The sequence below is a fragment of the Nymphalis io genome, chromosome 18 (assembly GCF_905147045.1).
Source record: "Nymphalis io chromosome 18, ilAglIoxx1.1, whole genome shotgun sequence".
Taxonomy (NCBI): Eukaryota; Metazoa; Arthropoda; class Insecta; order Lepidoptera; family Nymphalidae; genus Nymphalis; species Nymphalis io.
This window is the reverse complement of record NC_065905.1, coordinates 6,799,469-6,824,749: the sequence shown is the minus strand read 5'-3', so window position 1 is coordinate 6,824,749 and position 25,281 is coordinate 6,799,469. Positions and strand designations below refer to the sequence as shown.

Sequence of the window (25,281 nt, the reverse complement as noted above, 5' to 3'; positions counted from 1 at the left end):
TTTATCATTCAATTTTATGCAAACTCGAAAATAAAAAGCTAAATAAGCTTGGCTTATATGATAATGTTTATATTATACATTAAGCCAGGTAATAAAATCTCGAAAGGGTACCGCTGGTTTTTTAGTGGGTATTCCGATGTTCCGGGCGCACTCGGCGCTTTGGCCACGGGCGAGCCCCACATACACCCCCACTGTTCCCGTGGGGGAAACGCGTAAGGCGTTTTTCCAGGCGTTTAAAAAAAAGGTAATAAAATCTCTTAACAACTGTCGACCTCTTAAAATCCAGTTCTTTTCAAAAATTCCTATTCACTTATATATGATAATTATGATTTTTTTTTAATATATTCAACATATAATTACAGATAATAAATTAATTTTTTTTTTATAGAATAGGAAGGCGGACGAGCAAATGGGCCACCTGATGGTAAGTGGTCACCAAACGCCCTTAGACATTGGCATTGCAAGAAATGTCAACCATCGCTTACATAGCCAATGCGCCACCAATCTTGGGAACTAAGATTTTATGTCCCTTGTGCCTGTAATTGCACTGGCTCACACTCACCCTTCAAACCGGAACACAACAATACCAAGTACTGCTGTTTTGCGGTAGAATATCTGATGGGTGGGTGGTACCTACCCAGACGAGCTTGCACGAAGCTCTACCACCAGTAATTAAGTATAATTTAAGTAGGCAGAGGGTAAAGTCACCATAACATGTAGATAAACATTTAAGTAATTTATTTAAATATTAATTTATTTAAGCTTGACAGTATATAATGCTTTTTTTTTAACAAAGCTTAAGTTATGTATATAAGCATATGTTAAATACAATATAAATAATAATATTACGCCACTGCCACATTATGATGCATTTTTAAGTAATAGAGTTGAGCTTGAGACTCTAATTCTTGTAATGATCTAACCACCGGAGCCATTTGAGTTACGTGGTCCTAAAAAAACAAATACATCATTAAATAATATATATATAAGTAAGCTGCTTCGATTTTTCATTTTGAAAATCTAAAATGGAACATAAATATTTAAGTTTAAGCGATTTAATCTGGTATTAGTACGGGCGAATGAGCCACCTGGTGCTAGGTGGTCACCAACTCTCATAGACATTGGTATTAAAGGATATATTAATCGTCCCTTACAATGAAAATTACCACTAAGAATGTGCCGGAACTAAGAATGTTATGTCCCTCGTGAACAATTTATTAAATATATTATGTACTGCTTTGCGGTAAAATACGTAATGAGTGCGTGGAACATACCCAGAGGAGATACCACAACGACCTACCCAGTTAAAATATATTCAACATACCTCCATTTATAAAAAGCAGATTTGTTTTATTACTAATACCAAGAGGCAAATTTAAGGGTCATTTGTGACAATACAAACCACCCAATAAAGTGTGACCATAGTATGCTATTTTTTTTTATAGTTTAATAAATGTAAGCAATGTTATCCAAACTTACTTGATAACCAGAGCCAATTTGCGTTCTTTTTTGACCATAGACAACTTTTCCGTCAAACTCATTGCTTGGTACTTTCATGTCAGTCTCTATTTGTTGTATAGTGATATTCAAATGGTCTTCAATATCTGCAAGGTACTATATAATAAAAAAATATTAATCTTTATTTAAATATCTTCCATATCAAAATTATTGCTTGTTGAATGATAGCTTTGTACAGTTGTTTGGAGGTGTTTAATAGAGTTCTACCAACAGGTATTGCGTTTGTAGAATTGGAGTTTTGCTTGCAAGAAAAATTAAAGGGCAATACAACGTTTGCTAGTCATTGGCTAGCTTTATATAAAAATAATTACCTGGGGCTCGTTGTACCACATGCAGCAACCTTTAGGTCTGTCGTCAACAAGGTTAGTGTTCCAGCAATTGCGACCTCGTGATGAACACCATTCGCCGTGGTACCACACCTTGTTAACAAATTGACACAGAAACATGAAATTAGTAATTGCTGAAGTTATCGTTTCAGGCTACATAAATAAATGTATTTTATTAAATAATTAATGCATACTACGTATAAAGTTGTAAGAAAAAAAAGTGTAATGTTTTCTGATTTCATAGACCCACTAGAATCGACATTACGCAATATTAATGAATAGTCTATAAATGTTACGTTTTGATACATAAGCTTACTAGTTTGTAATCCATGTATCAACTTATGTTCAAATAAATGAACTTATATTCAAAAGAAATTACTTAAAGTTGTTGTTTTGTCTATTTTAGCAAGTGCAGAATAAATTTTCCGTTATAGTAAACTTAAAAGCATGTTAGTTGTATATACCTTTTCTGGCACAGTCGAGACAAGACTAATGGCCAAACCCATGCGCTCAGCTCGACCCACTCGACCAATGCGATGTACATAATTTGATTTTTCGTCTGGTAATGTCACATTGATCACTGAAATAATTACAAATATTTTTTGTGTGTATTAAATTATGTGACATGTTGCACAAAAGAGTTGAATAAATAAATAACGCTTCTTGACAGTCAATCGACTCGTACGAGCAACGTTAAATGACATCTATATAGCAAATATATAACATAAATTTACTAGTAGAAAACGATGCTTTATATTAATCACTCACTAAAGGGCAGTCCTGAAATATCGATTCCTCTAGCGGCAACATCGGTGCAGATAAGGAACTTGACTTGCTTCTGCTTAAACTGTTCCAAATTAGCCTTCCGCTCGGCGGGCTTGCGGTCCCCGTGCAGGCAGACGCACGAGAACTCGTTTTTAAAAGAATTCAGATAACGCTCTAAGTTATCGCAGTCGAGTTTTGTACGGCAGAAGATTATTGCTCTGAAAATTTATTTATATACGTCCTTTAATCGAATCATAGTTCTGCCATTATAGAGCAAGCGTGTGAGCACAAAAATAGCGTCAGCTCATTTTGACTCCGCACTCATAGTCCAATGATTGGGCCATTTGATACGAAAGGAGAGTATTGCCAACTTCCTAACTCCTGAAGGTCAGTGAAACTTTCTTGACCCAAAAGTCCATTCACTTCAGAACCAACAGTTGCTGCAGTCATTTAACCAACATCAGGGAATGGAAATAGTAAAGCAGACTTGTGAATAGACCACCTGATGATGAGTATTCAATACGACGGTATTATAGGGTTTGGTACTTTAAAAAATATGAACGATCCCTTATATCGCTAGTACCCATCATTGGAAACTGGGACCAAGGCTTGTACAATCACCTGCCATCAAATAAAGTTATAGACATAAATAGAAATATCTCAATAGTACGATAAATACGAACCTATCCATTTTGTGCTCTCGAATGGCTCTTACACAATATTCTCCTTTAAGAATTTTAACAGCTTCAGATAATGTCTCCGGAGTGGTGTTCCCGCTACGAATGTTATCTTTTGCGTGCACGCCATCTGTAACTATTTGCCTTAAAAAAAACAAGTAATTTATTTCTGAGAAATATTATAAATTACAGTATGTAATTACAACTAAAACTGAAGTGGCAGTGGGCTGGTCACGTATGTCGTAGGACCGATGGCCGTTGGAGCAGACGAGTCCTAGAGTGGAGACCACGGATCGGAAAACGATAGCCAGGTGGACCCTGGCTGGAGGGCGCCCTACGCTGCGTGACCTTAAGAAGGTGGCGGGCACCGACTGGATGCGGAAGGCGGAGGACAGGGAGCTTTGGCGCACCTTGGGGAAGGCCTGAACATAGGTTCAGCAGTGGACAATGATTGGCTGTTGATATAATTACAACTAGTCCAGCACAGCAGCGTGATACTCTCGTGGACGCCGCGTCAGCTACGATCACTCAAACCGTAGAGACCTATATTTCCAACGAAATCACTTATTTTGTCATCCTTATTGTTAGTGTACGTGACGTATTTAAAATAATCGTGCAGAACGTAGAGACGCACAGGTAGAGGTAACAAAATCTTCAACGCAAATATATGTCGCACCGATGCGTGTCTCATCAGGTTATACGAATGCATCATTGATAATGTTATGTTTATAAATATATTGTTTTTTCGGAAGCTGCGGTAGCCATATATGATTTTGTAGCTTCGTCTCGTTAGTGACTCTCTGTATACTTTAATGAATGATCTGTGTATATAGGTTAGGATATGATTGGGCTAACATGTCCAAATTGACAAAAGTCTCAAAAAATATGAAAAAATAATAATTTAGATATTGTTTTTTATATCTGTGCTGGTGAGGTTTCTGCAACGTTTATATGAACCAAGCTACAAAGTATTTCGCATAACTAATAATATTCAAAGGACATAAAAACTCAATGGTGACTTAGGCGGGTAAGGGTCTGCTGGCTTCAAGCCAAATGACTAGGCCCCAGGGCTCGGGTGTATTGGGTGTGAGCTGTGTGTATACCTGCGCTGCGTCTCCCAGCCGCGGTCGCGCTGCGGGTCGACGTTGACGACGACGTGGTGCACGGTCTCCGGCACCGCGTCCTCGCCCTTCAGGTCGACCCACGTCGGGAAGTGCATCAACTTCTCCTGTTATAGCAAAATTGCATTCTTCTAATATATTGTTCAAAGTTTTATTTCATAATCATCGGTTTGGAAAAATGTTGTAGATATGCATTTTCTTGCATTGCAAAATTAAAAATTTTTGGAAATAGCTCCTTGCCACCATATGGGCTCGATGAATGGATACGCTTAACAAAAACCTTTTCTAATAAGACAGTCAACACATACGGAGAAAGTGACTTTATTTTACTCAGCTCGAACCACGTAACTATTAATTGAAAGTAACGACAACTACACATAAATTATCACTTGAAATTTAAATCCAATTCATAATAAATTGTGGGCAACACTATTAATTCAGAACCATGAAAACATAATAGGACTCTTCATGTCTATTGACGCCATCCTCATGCAAAATATTTAAACTCTGTTGTCCAAAAATAATTTACCTTTATACTAAAATAGCGATCTTCGACGCAAACAATAATAATAAATTTCTTCACATATAGTATTTTAATACTATGCATATCACATTTCTTTTAAAAAAACACACTTAAAAGAACTAAAAATTTACTCATATTTTAGTAAAACCTCGCAAATGAAAATAATACCTTACCGCCATTTTCTTGACTTCGAATGCGTGCAATGTAGCTGAGCAAACAACCATTTGTAGACGGCGACCGTCCGACGTGATCTTTGGTATTTGTCTGTGAAGCCTCTCAATCAGTTCGCCGCAACCAGCCTTGATTAGACCGTCAGCCTCATCCAGTACAAAGAAGCGACAATGAGTTAATGCTAAATAACCTAAAAAAATAAACATACATAATTTAAATACCTTTGAGCCTACGAGTGTTGAATTTGAAAAAGAAAGACCTGCTTTATACACTTTGCAATGTTGGTTAACGTTTGTGGTTACAACTACGATCTTCAAGCTCATAGCATAAGTTACGCAGCATTCTTAGATAAAAGGGCTATCCAAGACAATTTTTTTTAAATCGGTAGGTAAAGTAATAATAAATAATGTCCTCCAGACCGATTTCGGCCACGGCGGCCAATCTCAAGAGAGATTAGCCAACTATGCAAGAGATATTATAGTGCACAAGTGTGTGCGCAAACACTCTCTATTCCTTTACTCTCATAATCTGATGGAACGGCAATCCGACATGACCGGAAAGAGTTCAGGCGCAAGAACAACGGCTTTACGTGCTTTCCGAGGCACGGGAGTGTATACACTTTCAACTTCCAGACTCCGGGCTGCTACTGAGAATTTTCTGACAGAAAAACCCAATAACTTTTTATTGGCTCGACTTGGGAATAGAACCCAGGACCTCCGAGTCTGCGGCCTTACATCAAGCCACTAGACCAACAAGGCAGTCAGTAGGTAAAGTAACAGTGTCAGTGTGACTGTCTGAATGGGTAACACACACTCTAACATCAAACATGAATAATTGATATTACCGTGTTTCCGTGTAAAGGGGGAGTGAGCCAATATATTTACAGGTATAAGAGACATAGCACACAATTTTCATGTTTTTGGACGCATTGACGGTGTTAGGATAGTTGTATATCATAAAAAGTATAATAATAGTAGACCATCTATTGTCTACCATTCAATTATAAAAATTAAAAAAAAATAATATTACACAAAAAATATAATAAAAGCTATGTATTAATACAATTTTTAATTTAGAAATATGTACATACCTCCTTGAATAAGATCCTCGAGTCGGCCAGGTGTACCGACAACAATATCTACACCGGAGTTTAACTGATTAATCTGATCTTTAACATTAATGCCTCCAACGACAAGTAGTTCTCTTATTTTGGGATTGTCTAGATATTTTTTGAACAATGTTATTTGGTTACATGTTTGCTCTGCTAATTCTCGAGATGGCTGAAATTAAAAATGAAGATAAAATCAAACCACCCACTAAATAGGGCTAAATAATGCAAAAAATGTTTGACTATGAGTTCTTTTGATTAGTGTGTTAAAAAACAAAAACTCTCCTTCAATTCTATGTAAATTAAGCAGTTCTGTAGTTCCATTTTTATAAAAATATAAAGTTATGTAATTTTATACATGTAAAGAGTCAATGTACATTTCATTAAGTAATTTAAAAAAAAAGACTAAACATTTGATTGACATTCATGCTTATAACACTGTTGCTAACTGTCATAAGATACCAAAATAAAAGGATTATTTAATATTTTTAAGAACTTTTTGTATGGTGCTTTAAAAATCTTTATTACCTCAATTATTATAGCCTGGGGGGCATTGTTGACTTGTTTAGCTCCAGTAGATGCAACAGCTGAAACAATATTCTGTTTCACACATTCTTTTGGAGCCTGAGAGATTCCTATATATTCAACTTCAGGAGGATACTGAAATAAATAAATAAATAATTATAAGTTTTATAATATGGTATAATTATTATCCTATAATACAAAATATTACTAATAAACAATAATGTTTGTTACAAATATAGTAAAAGGTTTACTTTGTTTTTCTTCTTAAATGATCATACTTATTTTACTAAACAACAATTACAATGAACAAAAAAACAATTACTATACATTATAAAAGTACCAGTTTACTCTTAACTAACCTTAAACGGTGTGCTGCCAAAGTTGAAACTCATCTCAGCATTTTTTAATACAACAGCTGGGAAGTAACAGTCATGACGTCGTGAACCATTTAATTTGAATGCTACACCCAAATCCTGGCCATTCTTTGCATAAGAAATTTCACCATTGTTTAAATTTAGGAAACAGCCTGAAATACAATATGTTAAATTATATTATATATATAGGCAAGAATGCAGTAATAATTAAAATATTATTATAATATAAAAACTTCATACCAATAACATCATTTTTTCCATAAGCACTGCCATAGTCTTCAAAATTTTTAGCATTTGATTTCTTGCCTGTACCACCAAAACCATAGCCAAGGCTATCTGTACCCAAATCTAATCTGGCCTATATACAATAAATTACAATTAATAAAACTTCAAAGTTTAGTTAAAGTGTAAAACAGCTAAGTTATATACAGTATATTGTATACTACAATAAAAACATTTCAATTATTACATAAACTATTTGTGTTAAATTTTTTTTTGTTATTATACAATGTTGCACAATATAATGAGATCAAATTTTGTATGTATATGTGTTTAAATATTGATTGAATAAATAGTAATTGAATTAATTTCTTACAGATTGTGTTGACCACCCTACACGACATAAACCTTCATCTGTAACAGTAGCTTCATAATAGTATGCTCCCTTCGTGTGAACACCTTTAGTAGCCCTGCAACCGTGCCATCCATTCTGATCCCGAGATTGGCACCGCAAGCCATCTGGAGTTACGGCTAGCGCATCAGTTCGATCGAATAGTGACATTGTGCATTCAGTCGAAACTGGAGTTATCACCTTACTAGTTTTTCCTTCTTGAATATCTTTTAAGGTTTCCCAAACTATCTGTAATATTGGAAGGCAGAAAGCACCGGTCTTACCACTACCGGTCTCAGCAGCCATAAGCACATCACCGCCGCCTAGAATAAGTGGAATAGCTTCAGCCTGAACATCCGTTGGAAGATTCCAGTCCATTTCTTCAATTGCCTTGCCTAACTCGGGAAGAACACCAAATTCTTCAAATGCAGTCATTGTATAAATTCAATTAAAGCAATTGTTTATAATTTTCTTGCGTGTATTCTCAGAGTCCGATTCTGTCTGACAGTCGAAAGACTTGGGAGTTGAGACTAAAATCTGACGTAAAACGTAGTTGTTATGTACTCTGTGGTCTGACGATTGAAGAATTAACGTTGGGAATTTAACAATTTAACGATTGTCAAATCACCGGTAATTATTTTATGTGGTTTGAATGGTTATAAAAACTCTTTGCTGGTATACCTTCTTTTTTTATAGAAGAGGAAGGCGGTCTAGCATATGGGCCACCTGATGGTAAATGGTCACCAGCACCCATAGACATTGGTATTGTAAGAAATGTTAACCATCACTTATATAGCCAATTCGCCACCAACCTTGGGAACTAAGATGATATGTGCCTTGTGCCTGTAACTACACTGGCTCACTCACCCTTCAAACCGTAACACTACAATACCAATTATTGCTGTTTTTCGGTAGAATATCTGATGAGTGGGTGGTACCTATCCAGACAAGCTTGCACAAAGCCCTACCAGTGACGTTTACATAACAAATGCCTATTATCGTATATATAGTATATGTAACAAATGCCTATTATCTTAATTTAGCTTGCAAATTCATGAGTGTTAGCATGCTATTCGGTAATACTATACTATGTGCTAAGCTATGATTTATTCATTAAACAGTTTTTATAACAAAGATAATAATCGACTATTTTATACTTTCAAAGTAAATTCCGCGAAAACGCACTTTAATATATGATGAAATGTCATTGATGTAATGACATGTTGAACAGCTGTTTTCTGTAGTTGTCAAATGTCACCTGAAAATGGTAATAATTATTATGAATAACCTAGAACTCTTAAGTTTCCATTTAATTTATAATCATCCTATGTAAATTGAAATAGAAATGGAATTTGACTTAACCTCCACTTCTAAAACTACTCCTAAAACGTCATCGTTCGGAAAGGCTTTAATATATGCGACAGGTGGCTTAGCTTTAGGTGTGAGTGTTGTGTGCATACCATTTGTTTCACCGGCCTTTAGGAAAATTTGTCTTCCTTATGTGCCTGCAACTAACAATCAATTATTAGGAGTTACTACCGCATTAAATGGTCGAACTGGAAGATTATTGGACGTAGGCTCAGGTGATGGCAGAATAGTTCTTACTGCTGCCAAGCTAGGATTTAAAGCTGATGGAGTAGAGTTAAATCCTATTCTAGTCTGTTATTCAAGAATTTCAGCACTTTTAAATAGTCAGTATAGAAGAGCTACATTTTACAGACAAAATTTGTGGAAATTTGACTTAATGCCTTATAACAATATTGTTATATTTGGTGTAGAGCAAATGATGGCAGATTTTGAGAAAAAACTATTACAAGAAGTAAATGATGGGACTCTTGTGGTAGCTTGTAGATTTCCATTACCAAATATGTTGCCAATTGAAACAATTGGACATGGGGTAGACACAGTTTGGAAATATGTTGTAAAAAGATAATTTTGTGTTAAATATATTTTATTAGTATCTTTATGTATACCTTACAATATAATTAGACTTATAGAAAATAAAAAATTAAAACCGTCCACTTCTTTTTCTGCCTGTATATTTAGTGTCAGGTTTAGTCTCTTTTCCTTGTTTCCTTCTCCTTTCTTTTTTATCAAGAAGCCATGCTCTTGTGTTTTTAAGAGGTTTCCCTCGTGCTGCTTTACAGGCTTCTCGTTTCGCATATTTTATTTGTAAAGAATTATCACTTTCTTCAGTACCTGTAAGAATATTATTAAAAATGTACAGGTATGAAATCAAGTAGTCTTTTGAATTTCATATAACAACTTATAAATAAATCATTACAGTGTAAGATTTTTTTATTACCTAATGCTTGCGGTAAAGGTGCTGCACCTCCAGTCATAAGTACGAGAAAGAATTTCTTAGCTTTAGCTGAATTTGGAAAATCAATAACAACACCTCCATAAAATCCAGCTTTCATAGCTTGTGAAGTGACGAGATCTAATTGACTTTCATTTTCTGGATAGAACTGAAATACGGCCCTTGCTGATCTAGACTGTTAAAAATATGATTCCATTATAATATATGTAATGTTTACTGCTAATAAGTATGACTGTACCTTTACAGAAAAAAATTTTAATAATTCAATGTTTGAAAAAAACCTTAAAAAAAGTTCATGTCATCATAATAAACTTACCAATGATGCATATAAAGAACTGAAGAATTTGTATAACCTTTTGACTGGCTGATGTGATTTTTTATCAGCATTAAACAGCCACTGGAGTGCTGATACCGATACTGCACCATCAAAACTACCAGCCTTAAATGGTACTCCTTCACCCATGTCTGCAAGTATCAAGTCACCCTCTGTTTCTCTTTCTAAAGCAACATCTGAAATGATAAATCAAAATAAATATTTATTAAGTTAGGTAACACAAAGATTATTATAAATACAAATGTATATACTCATAATATACATTTATATATACATATTGTGTTACACATGTAAAAAATATATCACCTAACATAGATGGAGATATATCTAATCCAATCCACATATGTCCCCATTCTTCAAGCACTGTTCCAGATAATCCGGAGCCACAGCCAATATCCAGCAAAAGACAAGATGTGTCTTCGGGCAAAAGTAACAGCTCCATACATCGCTCAGTCATTTGTGCTTGAATATCTATGATTCTGGAACTAAAATTTAATAACAATTAATAATATATACAAATAAATATACTTAAAAGATATTGTGATACAAACTAAAAAAATATATTTATTTATTACATACTTACTTTTGTGTATATTTTCTGGCTTCGTCTTCATTATAGAACTAAAAGGCAAAATTACAGCAAAATTAATAAAGAGACTAAAATAATTATTTTATAAATAAAACATTAATAATAAACATTATATTTAAAAAACGGATATTACAAATTCTGGTGGGGCTTGGTGTTCAGGTCTTCTGGACATATTTGTGTAAGAATAATTTTAAGTTATTTTGTAGATACAACTTGCAAAGTCTTCAATAATAAATAAACATAACCTCAATTTTGCTATGCTTTGCTAAATTGCTACACATTTTCTTACGACTGTCATAAGTGTCAATTACTGTCAATAATTGTCATGTATCGCTTATCTCAAAATCCTTTAAGTTATTCCTAACAACAGACTTAAGTTTTAAAAAATGACAAATGTACTTAAAAGTAATAATGAAATTAACGCCCTTACGAAATGTAAATATTTTATTAATACCTGATATTTCTTTATTGCCAATAAAGGAAAAAAAAGATATGTCTTTTATAGACGTTATATTAAGTTAATTCCTTTAATACATTCTCTGAAGTCCCAACAAAACAAAACTAAAAAAATATTTCTAAAATGTATAACCATAATAATAATCAGTTTTTTATAATATAGTTGTACCGCGTTCCATCATCTAGCATTTTTGCCACCATTCCATGCCGTCATGAATTTTCAGTAGCTATTTTTAATTATTACTTCTATATAAAATTAATGCTTTAATTTACTATTGATAAAAATGACTAATCTTAAAATTAATGTGTATTCAATTGAAGAGAAATCGATAGTCACAGCCAATGTACTGTATTATAGAGAGATTCCATACAATAGGTAGGTAATTATGTTTCAGTAATATCACTAAGTTTTTTTGAGAGAGTCAATACAGTCATCAATGTCATTATGTCAACTGTCAACAGTAGTAATTTCGAAAAGTATAAATGCCGCCAAAACAAAACTATTCCAATTTCTATCCGTGCATCGCTATTTACGCGTGGTATGAGAATTAAATAGATAGATATGTTATCGAATTCGTTAAGTGTTTTTTGTATGTCAATTAAACTCATTTCGGAAAAGTGAGAATAAGTCAAATATAAAAGGATATGCGTACTATAAAATAGGATTGTTTTTTAAGTTACTAAAGGTTTATTATAAATTAATTACATTGTTTAAGTCGCTACAACTAATTTTTCAGTACAGTTTTGAAACAAATATCAAAGAGCTGTTATATATGATTTTTCCTATAACAAGTAATATTTTACCGATAAAACATGCCCAAAACATTAAGCTTAAAAAAGGTAAGACTTTATTATTTTATACACATTATATAGAATACTTATAATATCTTATAAAACATAATTCAAACTACGTTTCAGTCACAAACCAATGCTTCGAAAAATCAAAAGGCAATAACACAATTTTTTAAAAGTGCTCCGAATAACCCATCTAAGTCTCCAGTCAAACAACATTGTGTCGAAACAACATCGAATTCAAAGCCGATAAAGAGAAAAGTGTCCTCACCCATAGATGGACAATCAAACTTTTTGTATAAAGATTACCATAATAATAATGAAGAAAGGACTTCTAAGAAATGTAAAATAGACCGTAGCAATATTTCATTAGAGAAAAAAACATTTATTCTAAGCGATGATGATAAGCTAAGCACAAGGCTTTCTCCAAAGGATATTGTAAAGCATGATTATGAAAGTACTAGTTGTGATGACAAATCTCCTTTGTCATCATTGTCTCCTAATAGCATGTCAGATCATGTTAAAGATAAATTTGGTAGTAACACTAAAAATTCTAAAGAATTGATAATAACAAATGAAAAGGAAAATCAAGAATATGACAATAATGATATTTTATTAAATAATCATGTTGAAAATATACAAGCAAATAACAGATCACCGAAGAAAAGTCCCAAAGGTATCTTGTAAATTTTTTTCTTAATTTGTAGCCTTTATATATCTATATGTATAATGCATGTTGGTATCGGCTTAAGATCTATATATCTTCATCAGTATTTGACTGATTGACGTGTAACTTAACATTGCACTATAGAGTATAAATAAATCCTACCAATAGATTTCGGCTACAGTGGCCAATTTCAAGAGAGATTCGCATTGTGCAAAACATATTATAGTACACAAGTGTGTGTGCAAAATCCAGGTGCACTCTCTATTCCCTAACTTGCATAATCCGATAGGATGGTAATTTACTTTTCATGCTTTCCAAGGTATGGGAGTGCACATATTTTTTATATTATAAGTGTCGGGATGGCAATTGACTCTACTCCACCTGATGGTAAGTGTTAGTAGAGTCCAAACGCGACGACGGCCAGTACAGTCGGTGAGAATGTTCTGTACTAGCCGTCCCTGCCTTGCCGGCCTGCAAGATCCTTCTTCACGCCTCGTCTGAAGGAACCTGGGTTGTAAGAGGTTGTATTTTTCCAACTTCCAGACTCCGGGCTGCTATTAAGTTTTCGACAGAAAAACTCGATAACTTGTTATTGGCCCAACCTGGGTCTGCAGTTTTACATGTAGCCACTAGACCAACAAGGCAGTCAACCCATAAAGTATAGACAATATATAAGAATAATAGTATATTTATATACTACAGACATACATTTCACAAAGTAAAATGTTAATTTTTTGTTACAATATGTTTATTTTGAAAAAAGTTAATATGTCTAAAATATTACAAAGAAGTAATGATAACTATTGGTAATGTATTTTTTATTTAATATTTCAAGATATTATCTTGGTGAATAATAAGTTTGTGTATACTTTATTCCTAAGGAAAAATAAACAATGTGAGATCACCATTAAAATTGGAAAGATCATTGCCAAAATTTGATTCAAATGAAGTCGAAGAAATAAGACGAAATCATGTTGATGATGTCTTTGGTGATGAGTGGAATTTTGATGGCATTGAGGTAACTTTTATCTATTAAAAAATTAATTTAATTAATAAAAATAGTATGCAGTATAACTTTGTTATTTAAATGTATACAGGAAAGCAAAGAAGACCTAGATTTAAGCTTAATGCAGAGATGTGAAATACTATCTGTTCTTCATCATCCAAATAAATTAGAACTTAAACTTAAAAATGATAAGGAAAATGAAGGCACCTGTTTTGTAGAGGGTATTTGGTAAGTAGATGATACATTGAATTGTCTATCTGTTATTTCAAAATAATTGCCTTTAGAGTTTATATAACTGTATGCAAGTCACTTTATTATTATAAAGACTATTGCAAGTTACTTAGTATTTATTATTATAATCACTTAAATTTTATATACATATTTATTCCCATGTACAAATTTAATGTGAAGAACCGGATGGTGCAGCAAATATTTAATATAATTTATTTTATTATTTTTAAGAGATAGGAATGTCAAATGGGCATACTGATAATAAGTGGTCACCACTGCACATCAATATGTCCATTTGCAGAAATATTTAACATTACTTACATCGGCAAGAGCCACCAATCTTGGGAATTAAGATATCATGTGCCTTATTCCTGCAATTACACTGGCTTACTCACACTTCAAAATGAACCATAACAATACTAAGTTCTGCTGTTAAGCGGTAGATAAAGTTTTGAGTGGGCGACACCTACCCAGACGAGCAAAGCCCTATCTTCAATCAAATTATGTTTATAAGTTTATTAGTTTTATTAAATTTCAGGTTAAATACACCTTTACAACAGGGAGAAATTATAAGTGTGCTTGCGTGTCGCAACTCAACAGGCCAGTATAGTGTTAATAATACATCAGGCTTGCTGGTGCTACGACCTGATCACTTAGTCTCCAGTACGAGTGTTGTAGCCGGTGTATTCTGCAAGAGGAAAGCCATATTACAGGAGCGTTGGCGAGGAATAGATTCGGCGAACACTGCGGTAAGAAAAATATATGCTTTTGTCTTTTATTATTATTATTATCCTAAACAATATTATATTAATGAGAAAATGCTTATGTATATGTGTTAAGCTTTCACGGCTTAACTATTTAACTGGTCATGCTAATGGCAAACGAATTACGACGAATGACATCATTTCCATAATATATTTCAATAGTTATGTAAAGTTTGTACGTTTCAGATGACAATAGGTATTCTTATACACGAACTAGTACAAAAATCTCTTACACAAAATATAAAAACTACAGCAGCTTTGGTTATTGAAACTGATAACATAATCAAAGAATCAATTCAGTTATTGTACGAAGCAGGAATAACTGAGAACGAAGCTCGGTCAAACATGCAAATGTATATTGGACCTCTGGCTGACTTCATGACAATGTACATGCCTGGCCAGAGTTCTTGTAAGGTCGGTTTGCTTATAAAGATTTTCTTAAACAGATCTATTGCCGTACTTAGTTAAGTGTTTATTAATTTATTATTATTATGTTAAGTTTTAGTTGTTTCCGTCGTCGTGTTTGGATTCTACTACCACTTACCATCAGGTGGAGTAGTCATTTGCCTTCCCGGCAAATATATAAAAAAAAAGTGATGGTAACTGTTTTATGCATACTGGTGACCCATTCTACTAACAAATTATCACTTTATCGCAATCGAATCGAAGTTTTATCGTTGCCATTTATCCGTTGTCCTATTCTTTAATTTAATTATCGGTTATATGGAATAAACAAAGTTGGATCCTTAATTTCAATAGTCATTAAGCAATGCTAATGAACTATGTACTGACTCTGAACTCTATTTAAACGTCTCTGAGGCGGCTGTAAGACCTATTTATTTTAATTTTACATAAAATTCAAAACAATGACTGTAAGCGCAAAATAAGTTGGCCGGACTGTGATTACGAAAATTTCGTATGTATTCAAGGTCGGTTGATAGAAAATATGCCATTTAAAGTTATTCCAGATGATTTCATATTAGGTACAAAGATGGAAAACATTAATTTTGTGTAAACCTTTAAAATTTTTACTGGTGGTAGGGCTTTGTGTCAGTAGGTACCACCCACTTCTACCGCAATTCTACCTCAAAACAGCAGTACTTGGTATTGTTGTGTTCCGGTTTGAAGGATGAGTGAGAAAGTTTAATTACAGGCACAGGGGACATAACATCTTAGTTCCCAAGGTTGGTGGCGCATTGGCTATGTAAGCGATGGCTGGCATTTCTTACAATACCAATGTCTAAGGGCGTTGGTGACCACTTAGCATCAGGTGGCCCATATGCTCGTCCGCCTTCCTATTCTATAAAAAAAATAATTAAACGTTTGTTTTTTTATTTTAATCAATTAATTTAAATGTTTAATAATATTACGATAATAATAAACTCCATAATATCCTCATCAGACAATGTGGCAAGGTTTGAGTCTTCTTAAATATCTTATTAATGAAAGTATTTAATTTAATAGTGTATCATTATTTTTTACAGAATAACGAAAAAGGTAAATGGAACGGTAAAATAGATAAAGTTCTGGACATTGAAGAAAATCTCTGTTGTCCAAAGTTAGGTTTGAAAGGAAAGATTGACGCAACATTACAAGTGACCATACATGAACGTGGAAGTAAGCATTCTTATTTTTTTTTTTTTCATTTAAAGCTTGGCTGAACAATTGAGTTTTGTAGTTGAATGTAAAATTGACTGCTTATTCTGGTGATAGGGCTTTGTGCAAGCTCGTCTGGGTAGGTACCACCCTCTCACCAGATATTCTATCGCAAAAGGGTGAGTGAGCCAGTGTAATTACAGGCGCAAGGGAGATAACATCTTAGTTCCCAAGGTTGGTGGCGCATTGGCAATGTAAGCGATGGTTAATGATGCTTACAATGCCTATGTTTATGGGCGTCGTGACCACTGACCACCAGGTTTTTTTTTTTATAGAATAGGAAGGTGGACGAGCATATGGACCACCTGATGGTAAGTGGTCACCAAACGCCCTTAGACATTGGCATTGTAAGAAATGTCAACCATCGCTTATAGCCAATGCGCCACCAACCTTGGGAACTAAGATTTTATGTCCCTTGTGCCTGTAATTACACTGGCTCACTCACCCTTCAAACCGGAACACAACAATATCAAGTACTGCTGTTTTGCGGTAGAATATCTGATGAGTGGGTGGTACCTACCCAGACGAGCTTGCACAAAGCTCTACCACCAGGTGGCCCATATGCTCGTCCATATAGTTATTGTAGTTCTACAACGATAAAAACAATTCACAAATAAATTGCACGTAAACGTAATATAAATAATAAATATACTTAAATAAAGCAAATGGCTAATTTAAAAAAAAAATCAATGCTAGAAATATGTTAAATCATTAAAAAGTACTAAATTGTCTTTGATTTCATCTTAGTATCTTTGATTAGAGGTGTGGTGACTATGTGCGAGTAGGGTATATGTTGGATACCTTTGTCATAATAAACACTTAAATAGTGAATTGTTAAAGAAACAAGACAAAAGATATATAGTGACAATAAACATATCAAAGAATATTTTGTATTCATTTTTTTATAACGTGTAAAATGTTTCATTTTTAAAGGTATTTCCGCGATCGTACCTCTCGAGTTAAAAAGTGGTCGCGCCTCGATGTCTGCAGAACATCGCGGGCAACTCTTCTTATATGGAATGATGCTAAGCCTGCAAAGACAGGAGGACCCCACAACCGCTATACAGAAAGGATTGCTGCTTTATTTGAAGCTAGTATATAAATTATTTACGTAATGTATATTGTAGTATAAGTTTATAAGCATCTCTTTATTTTAGTCAAAACTCAAATTGGCATTGTGTGATTTCTCTACTAAAGGCATATCGGCTCTTAAGTGATCTTATTATTTTGGTTTTATATATTAATATAAATAACAATTTCTGATAATGATTTTGAGTAATTATATTGAATTAAGGCAATAATCGTGATAACGAATTGAAATTTCAGAGAGCGAACAGATTTAAAGGAGGTCAGTTGTGGGTATCCAGAGAGACGCGATCTTATAATGCTACGCAACGAACTCGTGCAGCATCTGGCGGTCGGACCACGAGACGTTGATACAGGTATAGACTATTCCAATCGCAGGAGTAAAGAAAAAAAAACCTAAAATTCACATAATCCTCGATTTAGCTGTAGCTCTGTTATATTATGTACTACAAATAGTTCTTTATTAATATGTCTTTATTTATGATCGAACAATTTGCTTCGCCGACATTCAAAAGCCCATTTTTTTCAATAATCCATATAATTGATTATTCAAGATGTCGGCCAATTACTAAATGTCAATTCAATGTGAAACTTGTATATTTCTCTATACTCCTTCTGTGATTGGAAAACGCTATTGTAATACATTTCCAAATATATCTCTTCATTTCAGTTGTATTTAAAAATAGTACATTTTTTACTTAAAGCTTGTGTAAGATTATTTGTTTTTTGATTTTCGCCCTTTTAAACTGATCTTGTTCAACGTTGTTAGATGTTCCTCTTAGCTGTAAAACTTTGTAATTTTTAAATCCTATTTTTTTTTACACAAAAATAAATTTGGCAAATTTTGAAAATTTTGTGTTGTTTTTTCTGTGTATCGTACACAGAAAAAACAACACAAAATTTCATCCTTTTAAACTGATCTTGTTCAGCGTTGTTAGTTAGATGTTCCTTGTTAAACTTTGAACGATTTTTGTAATTTTTAAATCCTATTTTTTTTTTTACACAAAAATAAATTTGGCAAATTTTGTGTTGTTTTTTCTGTGTACGATAACACTCACAACAACATCTCTATTAATTCTTTAGTTGTTATATCTAAAACAGTCGTATACACAGAAATTGCCAATTATATCAGTGGAAACGTATGCATTAGAAATATATGTTTTTTTTAATTTTATTTATTATTTATTGGGATAGAAAAATTAGTGGACATAGAAGATGCTTCTCGGCTCTTACAGCAGAGCTTACCCGAGCCGGTGCACCATCACGCCGCATGCGCCAAGTGTCCCTATCTGACGCTATGCTCCTTACACTTGTGGTAAGCTGTCTGGCACTTTGCACTTGCAGTAGTCTCATCTGTGACACGTTTAGATTTTTTTTTTTAGTTTTTGTAATTGTAGCAAAAGTATTGGTTCAAGTTATTGTAGATCTATTAATAGATTATCTATTGCTGATTCTTATTAATATTTTCTAACTTAAAATTTACATCCTAACTGCTTTATTAATAAATATTGTTTAACGGGTTATTACTTAAACAATGCTGTGTCTTCTTCTTTCGAATGTCTAATCAATAATGACAGAAAGAGACAAATCAGTGTTTAACTAAACAGCCGCTAAGCAACGTTTATAGGCCGTTCGTTTATAATTAGAAGAACTTGTTATTTTGTAAGTATTTTTTTAATATCATAAGTTTATTATTATATTATAAATATAATATTAAGTTGTATGAGATGTTTTTTTATCTAAAATACGACTAAGAACAAGCTTCGAATTGAGATTCAACCGAAAATCCTCGGTATTAATATTTTTTTTAATTTATATTAAATTGTTACAGGCATACAGACGACGGTCCAAAAGTAACGGAATCCCATCCATTGAGTAAATTAAAAGAAGATGCACTCGGTCACCTTACACCAGCGCATATAAAGTACTTCCTACACTGGACCAGCTTGTTGCGCCTGGAGGAGAGAGGTCAGATGTCAGCATCGCCTTTGCACGCTCTTTGGACTGATAGCGTGGACAAACGGTAATCTATACATACATATACTACATATTTACTCGCCATATTAAACTCAAAGTAGTCCTTAGTTGTCTGTTTATATGATTGTTCCCATTAATTCTGTCGGTAGCCCACTACATACGGATAGACAAGATTAGTGTTTTTTTTTTGGGTTGGTGCAGTAAATTTTATAACGTTTCACGTATATATAGAGTTTTAGTCTAGTTACTAATTCTCTTTGGGTATTCTTTTGCTGACGGTACTTTTGTGGGTGAAACGTATCATACATTTTATAAAATTAATTTAATTTTATAAAATAGTAAAACTAAATATCAAAACATATTTTTATTTAATTTTGTATTTATTCCCAGAACAAAACGCGGAGTATGCGCTGCGAATTTAAAACTAAAAGACGTGTCCAATTCTAGTGATAAATTTTTGCATGTTTTTATTAGAGAATCTGCAAGCAATGGTACGTATATATATGTATATAGTAAAACATGATATGTGTATAGTATACACTATATTGTATTTTAAATATTTTTACGACTTTTTCAGTGAGCTCATTAAACATTGATAAATCTGTAAAGGGACCTCAGGAAGGCGAATTTTCAATAGTTAGTATAGAAAATAGACCATGGATTGCTGCAGGAGTGGTTACTGTGTCAAATAATACTGAATTGCATATACTTTTGGAACGGTAATATAGCAATAAATATTTAAATGATTTTTTTTTTATCTCCAGCGATAATTTGAATTTAATTCATCTTTTTTTTTACAGAGATCTGAGTCGACGTTTAAATAAACATACTTTATTCCACGTTGACACGTACGAGTCATACGCGACAACAGTTCAAAATCTCACGAACTTAGGCGTACTTATGGAAGATAGCGAGCGCGCTATGCGGCTAAGAAGGTAAACTATTGTATGTATTTTTAAAATTAACATGACTTTCGTTTAAACACAATTAATCTTCAAATTTCTTTACTATTCTTTTTTTTCAAAAATTGATGTCAGAATGTTATTAAACTAGTATGGTGCTTAACTCCAGGTTAATAATAGATAAGGGTATACCCGAGTTCGCTTCAAAGCTACCTCGTGAGGTAGGAAGACTTGGCTCCAAGTTGATGCGCTCGCTGAACATCGAGCAGCAACGCGCCGTACTGCGGGCGCTCGCCGCCGACCACTACGCGCTGCTGCGGGGCCTGCCTGGAACCGGTCAGTTGCACCGCCCGTAGCCACGGGGCACTGCCATGCACACCCACAACTTTTGTTCAGTATAGGCGACCCGTCTATTGCCATAATTAGTATAATTAATCGCCTTTTCTTATTCAGTATTCTAAATAACGTTTGTATCATCCAGGTAAAACACAGACAATAAGCGTGCTGATTCAAATGCTGGTAGCGCTGAAACAACGTGTTCTTGTGACCGCTCATACGCACTCCGCCGTTGATACCGTATTAAACAGGTAAAATTGAAATAAATAAATCAAACTGAACGTGAACAAACGCAACGTGAATGTTAGTTAATACAATCAAGTCGAGATACAATATGTCCCAGAAAACTAGTGTCTGGAATATAATACAAGCATTTATGACGTTAACTGTAGAACTGTGTACCTCCAGACTGCCGGCGTCGCTGCAGGTGATGCGGCTGGGCGCGGCGCAGCGCGTGGCGGGCGGCGTGCGCGCGCGCTGCGAGCACGCGCTGCTGCGCCACACCAGCACCACGCTCCAGCGGGCGCAGCTCTACGACTCCATGGTATTGTCTACTGATATGATATTGTAATTCGCTTTGATCTTCAAGCGTGCGCTGATACAAGTTAAAGAGAAATCTTAGAGTTTTTCCTTAAAAACCGATAAAATAATATAACAGTATTATACACAGATCCAGAGTAAAAGACATCCAGCTACAAAAACTCAACCATTTATATATTTTCTAATGATACTTCTTAGTGTTTACTGTTACTAATTTTTTTTTTATAATTTGCTAACAAGAAATATATAATAAATACAGGACGTGGTTGGTGTGACATGCCTGGGAGCCGCGCATCCGATGCTAGCAAAAACTACTTTTGACGTTTGCATTGTTGATGAGGCAACACAGGTAAATTGAAAAAATATTTTGGCGTAATTTCATATTTGTGAAAATGTTTAAATGTAAAAAATTTGTACTTATTTTATTGTAGGTTTTACAATGCACAGTTTTACGACCGCTTTTCGCCGCTAAGCGCTTCGTACTTGTCGGCGACCCTGAACAATTACCTCCCGTTGTTAAAAGTAGAACTGCCAGGTATTGCCATAACAGCCGTTTAATGTTTTATAATTTCATATAAATATTGTTTATTAATTACATAAAATTTTTTAGGCGTCTAGGTATGGAGGAGAGCTTATTTCACAGACTAATGCAAGAAAAAGCGCTTAGCACCCTTCGGCTTCAGTACCGCATGAACCAGCCGCTTGTCGATGTAGCTAACAAAGTGGCTTATAACGACAGCTTAAAGTGTGCTAATCAGAGTGTAGCACAGGCGAAATTGAAGATAAACTTCCAGGTACATTCATGCAACTGCTTCGTTGGTATACAGGTGTCCTAAAATTTAATGATATATCGTTATCTATATATCAGTATCGATATATTAGGCATAAGCTTGGAAAAAATATATTATAGAAGACAGTCACCTTTTTATAATAAATATTTTTTTCGAAATTAAAAAATTAATTTCAGAAAGATTTAAATGTTTTCACTTTCAGAAAATAAAGTCTAGATGCTCAGTACAATCTCCTTGGCTGGTTAAAACTTGCAGTCCGGAGTTTGAGGATGCAGCTATATTCCTAAACTTAGAACTGGTAGCTGCTGACAAAACAGATAGTGACAAAACATTAAGCAATTTTGAGGAAGCATGTGTCGTTATGACTTTAATAGAAACTTTAAAAGAGGTAAAAAATTGTCAAATCACATAAGTTAACAAGATAAAAATAAAATACATTGAAAAAAACAATGTTTGATCCATTTTTTTACAAGCTTCTATTTAATATATCTGTGTATCCAAGTGAGATTTAACGCACTTTTTATTTAACTCAAATCTTTAAAAAAAATGGAGATAAAATTTTGCTAACATATTAGTGCTGGTTACTATACAATAGTAAATTAAATTGAATTAATATCAGCACATTGTTAAAAAAAGATTGTATATATTTTTTCAATTTTAATTATTCTTTCTACAGGCTAATGTATCCCCAGCAGACATTGGTATCATTGCTCCATTTCGAGATCAAGTGGCACTCTTACGACGATGCCTTAAAAGCCAGGATGTAGAAGTTAGTACCGTGGATCAATTCCAGGGGAAAGACAAAAATGTCATTATATACTCTTGCACAAAACGTAACATAAGTGATGGCAGAACAGTCAAAGTAAGTTATTATTAAGTTTGTATAAACTCCGCAAATTAACTTCAAACTTTTTTAATAACTTATTTTGTACTATAAAAACAACTAGCGTATTTTCATCAAAGAAAAACTGATAAATTATAACCATATTTATTACCTATCCTAAGTATTAGTAGTACTACATATGAGTCAAATTAGGTCGGGCAAAATAAATAAATACCCCCTTTTTGTGACAGGAAGGCGAAGTTCTAAACGACCAAAGACGTTTAGCAGTAAGTGTGACACGCGCCAAGCACAAGCTTATTATTATAGGCGACTTGCACGCCTTGCGACGGTATCCAACAGTTCTACGCTTGATTGAAGCATGCACGACGATTTCTATAGACCACGAGACTGTATCGACGTTAATGAAGAAATATAGAAATGTTATTGATTAACATATTAATCTTAATAACGTAGGTTAAATAAATTATGTTCAGTATTTCAATGATGACTATATATGTTTTGTTAATTTATAATCGTGTTTAATTTAAAAAATATAAATAAATATTTAAATTTTTTTTTGATTGATTTAAAAAGGTTGTAATTAATTTCTGTATAAATAGGTTAATAGTTCTTAAATATATTATTTTGTACAAAATTGTTCTTGATCATCATTTTAATTAATTTCCATTTTCTTATGTAGATGAAGATCATACCAAAAACAGTAAAACATAATAATGTTGAATTATGAAATTAGCTGATTGCATGCACGGATGTTGACTGATTTGTCAAATTGGTGTATCTGTAAGTAGTTAAAATTAGATAGAAAATATGTATAAATTGACCCTGGAATCAGGATGATGAAAATAGCTTTTACAAATTTTTGTTACATTTGTAAAAACATTTTTAATATATCGTCTTATTGCTTTCACTACTCGGCTCCTCCATTTTTCGTCCAGAAAATCTGAATTTCAATTCAACAGAGAACTGCTGCTAGCATTCTTGCAACCAATCCAGGCGGTGTACAGTGTCTATATATTTTAAGTTTTATATAATTTTTTAGTACTCAATGAAAATGATATATATTGATGTGCCTTCCGGAAAACATACAGCATTGCTGTGAAGAAGCAGTCGTATACTTACTTTAATCTGTGGTCGATTGCTACCTTAGACAACTTAGTTCACCTGAATGACACTAGGTGGCGCTAGTTTACTAGCAAGTGCGCGGGAACCGTAGCCACATTCTTTCATAGCGTTGTGTACTTTCGCCAATGGTGGTCGGAATAATTCTAAAGTAATTCAGTTGCAAATAACATTTCTATCTATCTTATGAAGTTTTGTGAAAAAATAATTAACACATTGAATATTTTCGAACATTGAGTTGTTTTTTTTCTATTTGAAATTATGGATCGCACCCCGAATAAAAACGATGAAGTTAGTGATTCGCATGTGCCTATTTCGGATGGTGTGTATACCGATAATAATTAGTGCCGCGAGGATGAGGATACCTCGAATTCAAGCAGTTCGAGCGACGAAGGTGAAAATGAGGGTACTCCCAGAAAGAAACATCGGCTGGACTCCCAGGTAACGGTCGATCCGAGAATCGACGCGTTATATGACCAGGTCAGTTTTCTTACAAGTTTTATAATGCATCAACATTGTGAGACTGATAGCAACAAATCCAGTAGTCACGTAAACTCAGACCAAGTAAATAATGTTAGCTCTTTGTTATCCAACCCCTCGGTGTCAACAAAAACTCTAGATCTAGGCACATACAAGACAGTTTGACGAGAAAAAACACATGAAACCCGCCGATGGGAATAGGTTAAAAACAACTAATAGAGTTACACCATTTTAACACACCCTTGTGGCAACACGTGCACTACACTAAAGCATTAGCTGAAGTCACTGCATCTCCGGGATTTTGCAACCTTAAAATCAATGACGAATTGTGCTGCCTTAATAAAGGCAAAGACTTTTTGGCCCCTACTGAACTATTTGTTGCGGAACTAACAAATGCTTTGCTGTACCAAAAGGAGTTGTTGCAATCAGGCTTACAAAAAATACTAGACTGTTAAAAACCCAAGCGAGCTAAATAGTGTCAATCTATTTAATAAAATGAGCGCTACGTTTCGTGAATCTTCCGCTTCCTACAAAAATGCAGAACGCTCACTACAGATCGTCTGTGGCAAGAGAGCGGAATGTATGGAGATTAGACGTTCACGACTCATATCAGAAATACATAATAAAAGTATACAAACTGCTTTTCAAAATATTCCACCCAGCGAAGAATTTC

General features: G+C 34.0%; 4 protein-coding genes across 5 annotated transcripts; 2 read left to right on the top strand and 2 right to left on the bottom strand.

The window, feature by feature from the left end:
- Window positions 1-733: 733 nt before the first annotated feature.
- On the bottom strand, window positions 734-8,269 carry LOC126775214 (ATP-dependent RNA helicase Ddx1). The gene is made up of 13 exons (XM_050497001.1): window positions 7,704-8,269; window positions 7,349-7,466; window positions 7,094-7,260; window positions 6,738-6,869; window positions 6,192-6,381; window positions 5,104-5,291; window positions 4,390-4,514; window positions 3,293-3,430; window positions 2,613-2,827; window positions 2,309-2,424; window positions 1,830-1,937; window positions 1,480-1,614; window positions 734-950 (listed from the first exon to the last, which is right to left on the bottom strand). Exons 1-13 carry the CDS (start codon window positions 8,151-8,153, stop codon window positions 846-848), a joined length of 2,187 nt encoding a protein of 728 aa, XP_050352958.1. The 5' UTR covers window positions 8,154-8,269; the 3' UTR covers window positions 734-845.
- Window positions 8,270-8,963: 694 nt separating this feature from the next.
- Window positions 8,964-9,735, top strand: LOC126775235 (ATP synthase subunit C lysine N-methyltransferase). The gene has a single exon (XM_050497031.1). The coding sequence runs from the start codon at window positions 9,064-9,066 to the stop codon at window positions 9,649-9,651; it is 588 nt and encodes a 195-aa protein (XP_050352988.1). The 5' UTR covers window positions 8,964-9,063; the 3' UTR covers window positions 9,652-9,735.
- On the bottom strand, window positions 9,658-11,255 carry LOC126775231 (probable 18S rRNA (guanine-N(7))-methyltransferase). The gene is made up of 6 exons (XM_050497026.1): window positions 11,095-11,255; window positions 10,956-10,993; window positions 10,679-10,857; window positions 10,355-10,548; window positions 10,024-10,213; window positions 9,658-9,917 (listed from the first exon to the last, which is right to left on the bottom strand). Exons 1-6 carry the CDS (start codon window positions 11,131-11,133, stop codon window positions 9,727-9,729), a joined length of 831 nt encoding a protein of 276 aa, XP_050352983.1. The 5' UTR covers window positions 11,134-11,255; the 3' UTR covers window positions 9,658-9,726.
- An 879-nt stretch (window positions 11,256-12,134) lies between these two features.
- LOC126775210 (DNA replication ATP-dependent helicase/nuclease DNA2) lies at window positions 12,135-23,463 on the top strand. 2 transcript variants are annotated; one of them, XM_050496993.1, is made up of 23 exons: window positions 12,135-12,257; window positions 12,336-12,885; window positions 13,758-13,894; window positions 13,974-14,110; window positions 14,652-14,862; window positions 15,064-15,291; window positions 16,362-16,494; window positions 17,467-17,623; window positions 17,860-17,975; window positions 18,814-18,934; window positions 19,451-19,642; window positions 19,987-20,087; window positions 20,174-20,315; window positions 20,397-20,531; window positions 20,668-20,834; window positions 20,980-21,085; window positions 21,243-21,378; window positions 21,634-21,723; window positions 21,806-21,909; window positions 21,985-22,168; window positions 22,368-22,553; window positions 22,842-23,027; window positions 23,240-23,463. In XM_050496993.1, exons 1-23 carry the CDS (start codon window positions 12,231-12,233, stop codon window positions 23,438-23,440), a joined length of 3,747 nt encoding a protein of 1,248 aa, XP_050352950.1. In that variant the 5' UTR covers window positions 12,135-12,230; the 3' UTR covers window positions 23,441-23,463. The 2 variants fall into 2 exon arrangements, with proteins under 2 accessions (XP_050352950.1, XP_050352951.1); XM_050496994.1 differs by lacking the exon at window positions 15,064-15,291.
- Window positions 23,464-25,281: the final 1,818 nt, after the last annotated feature.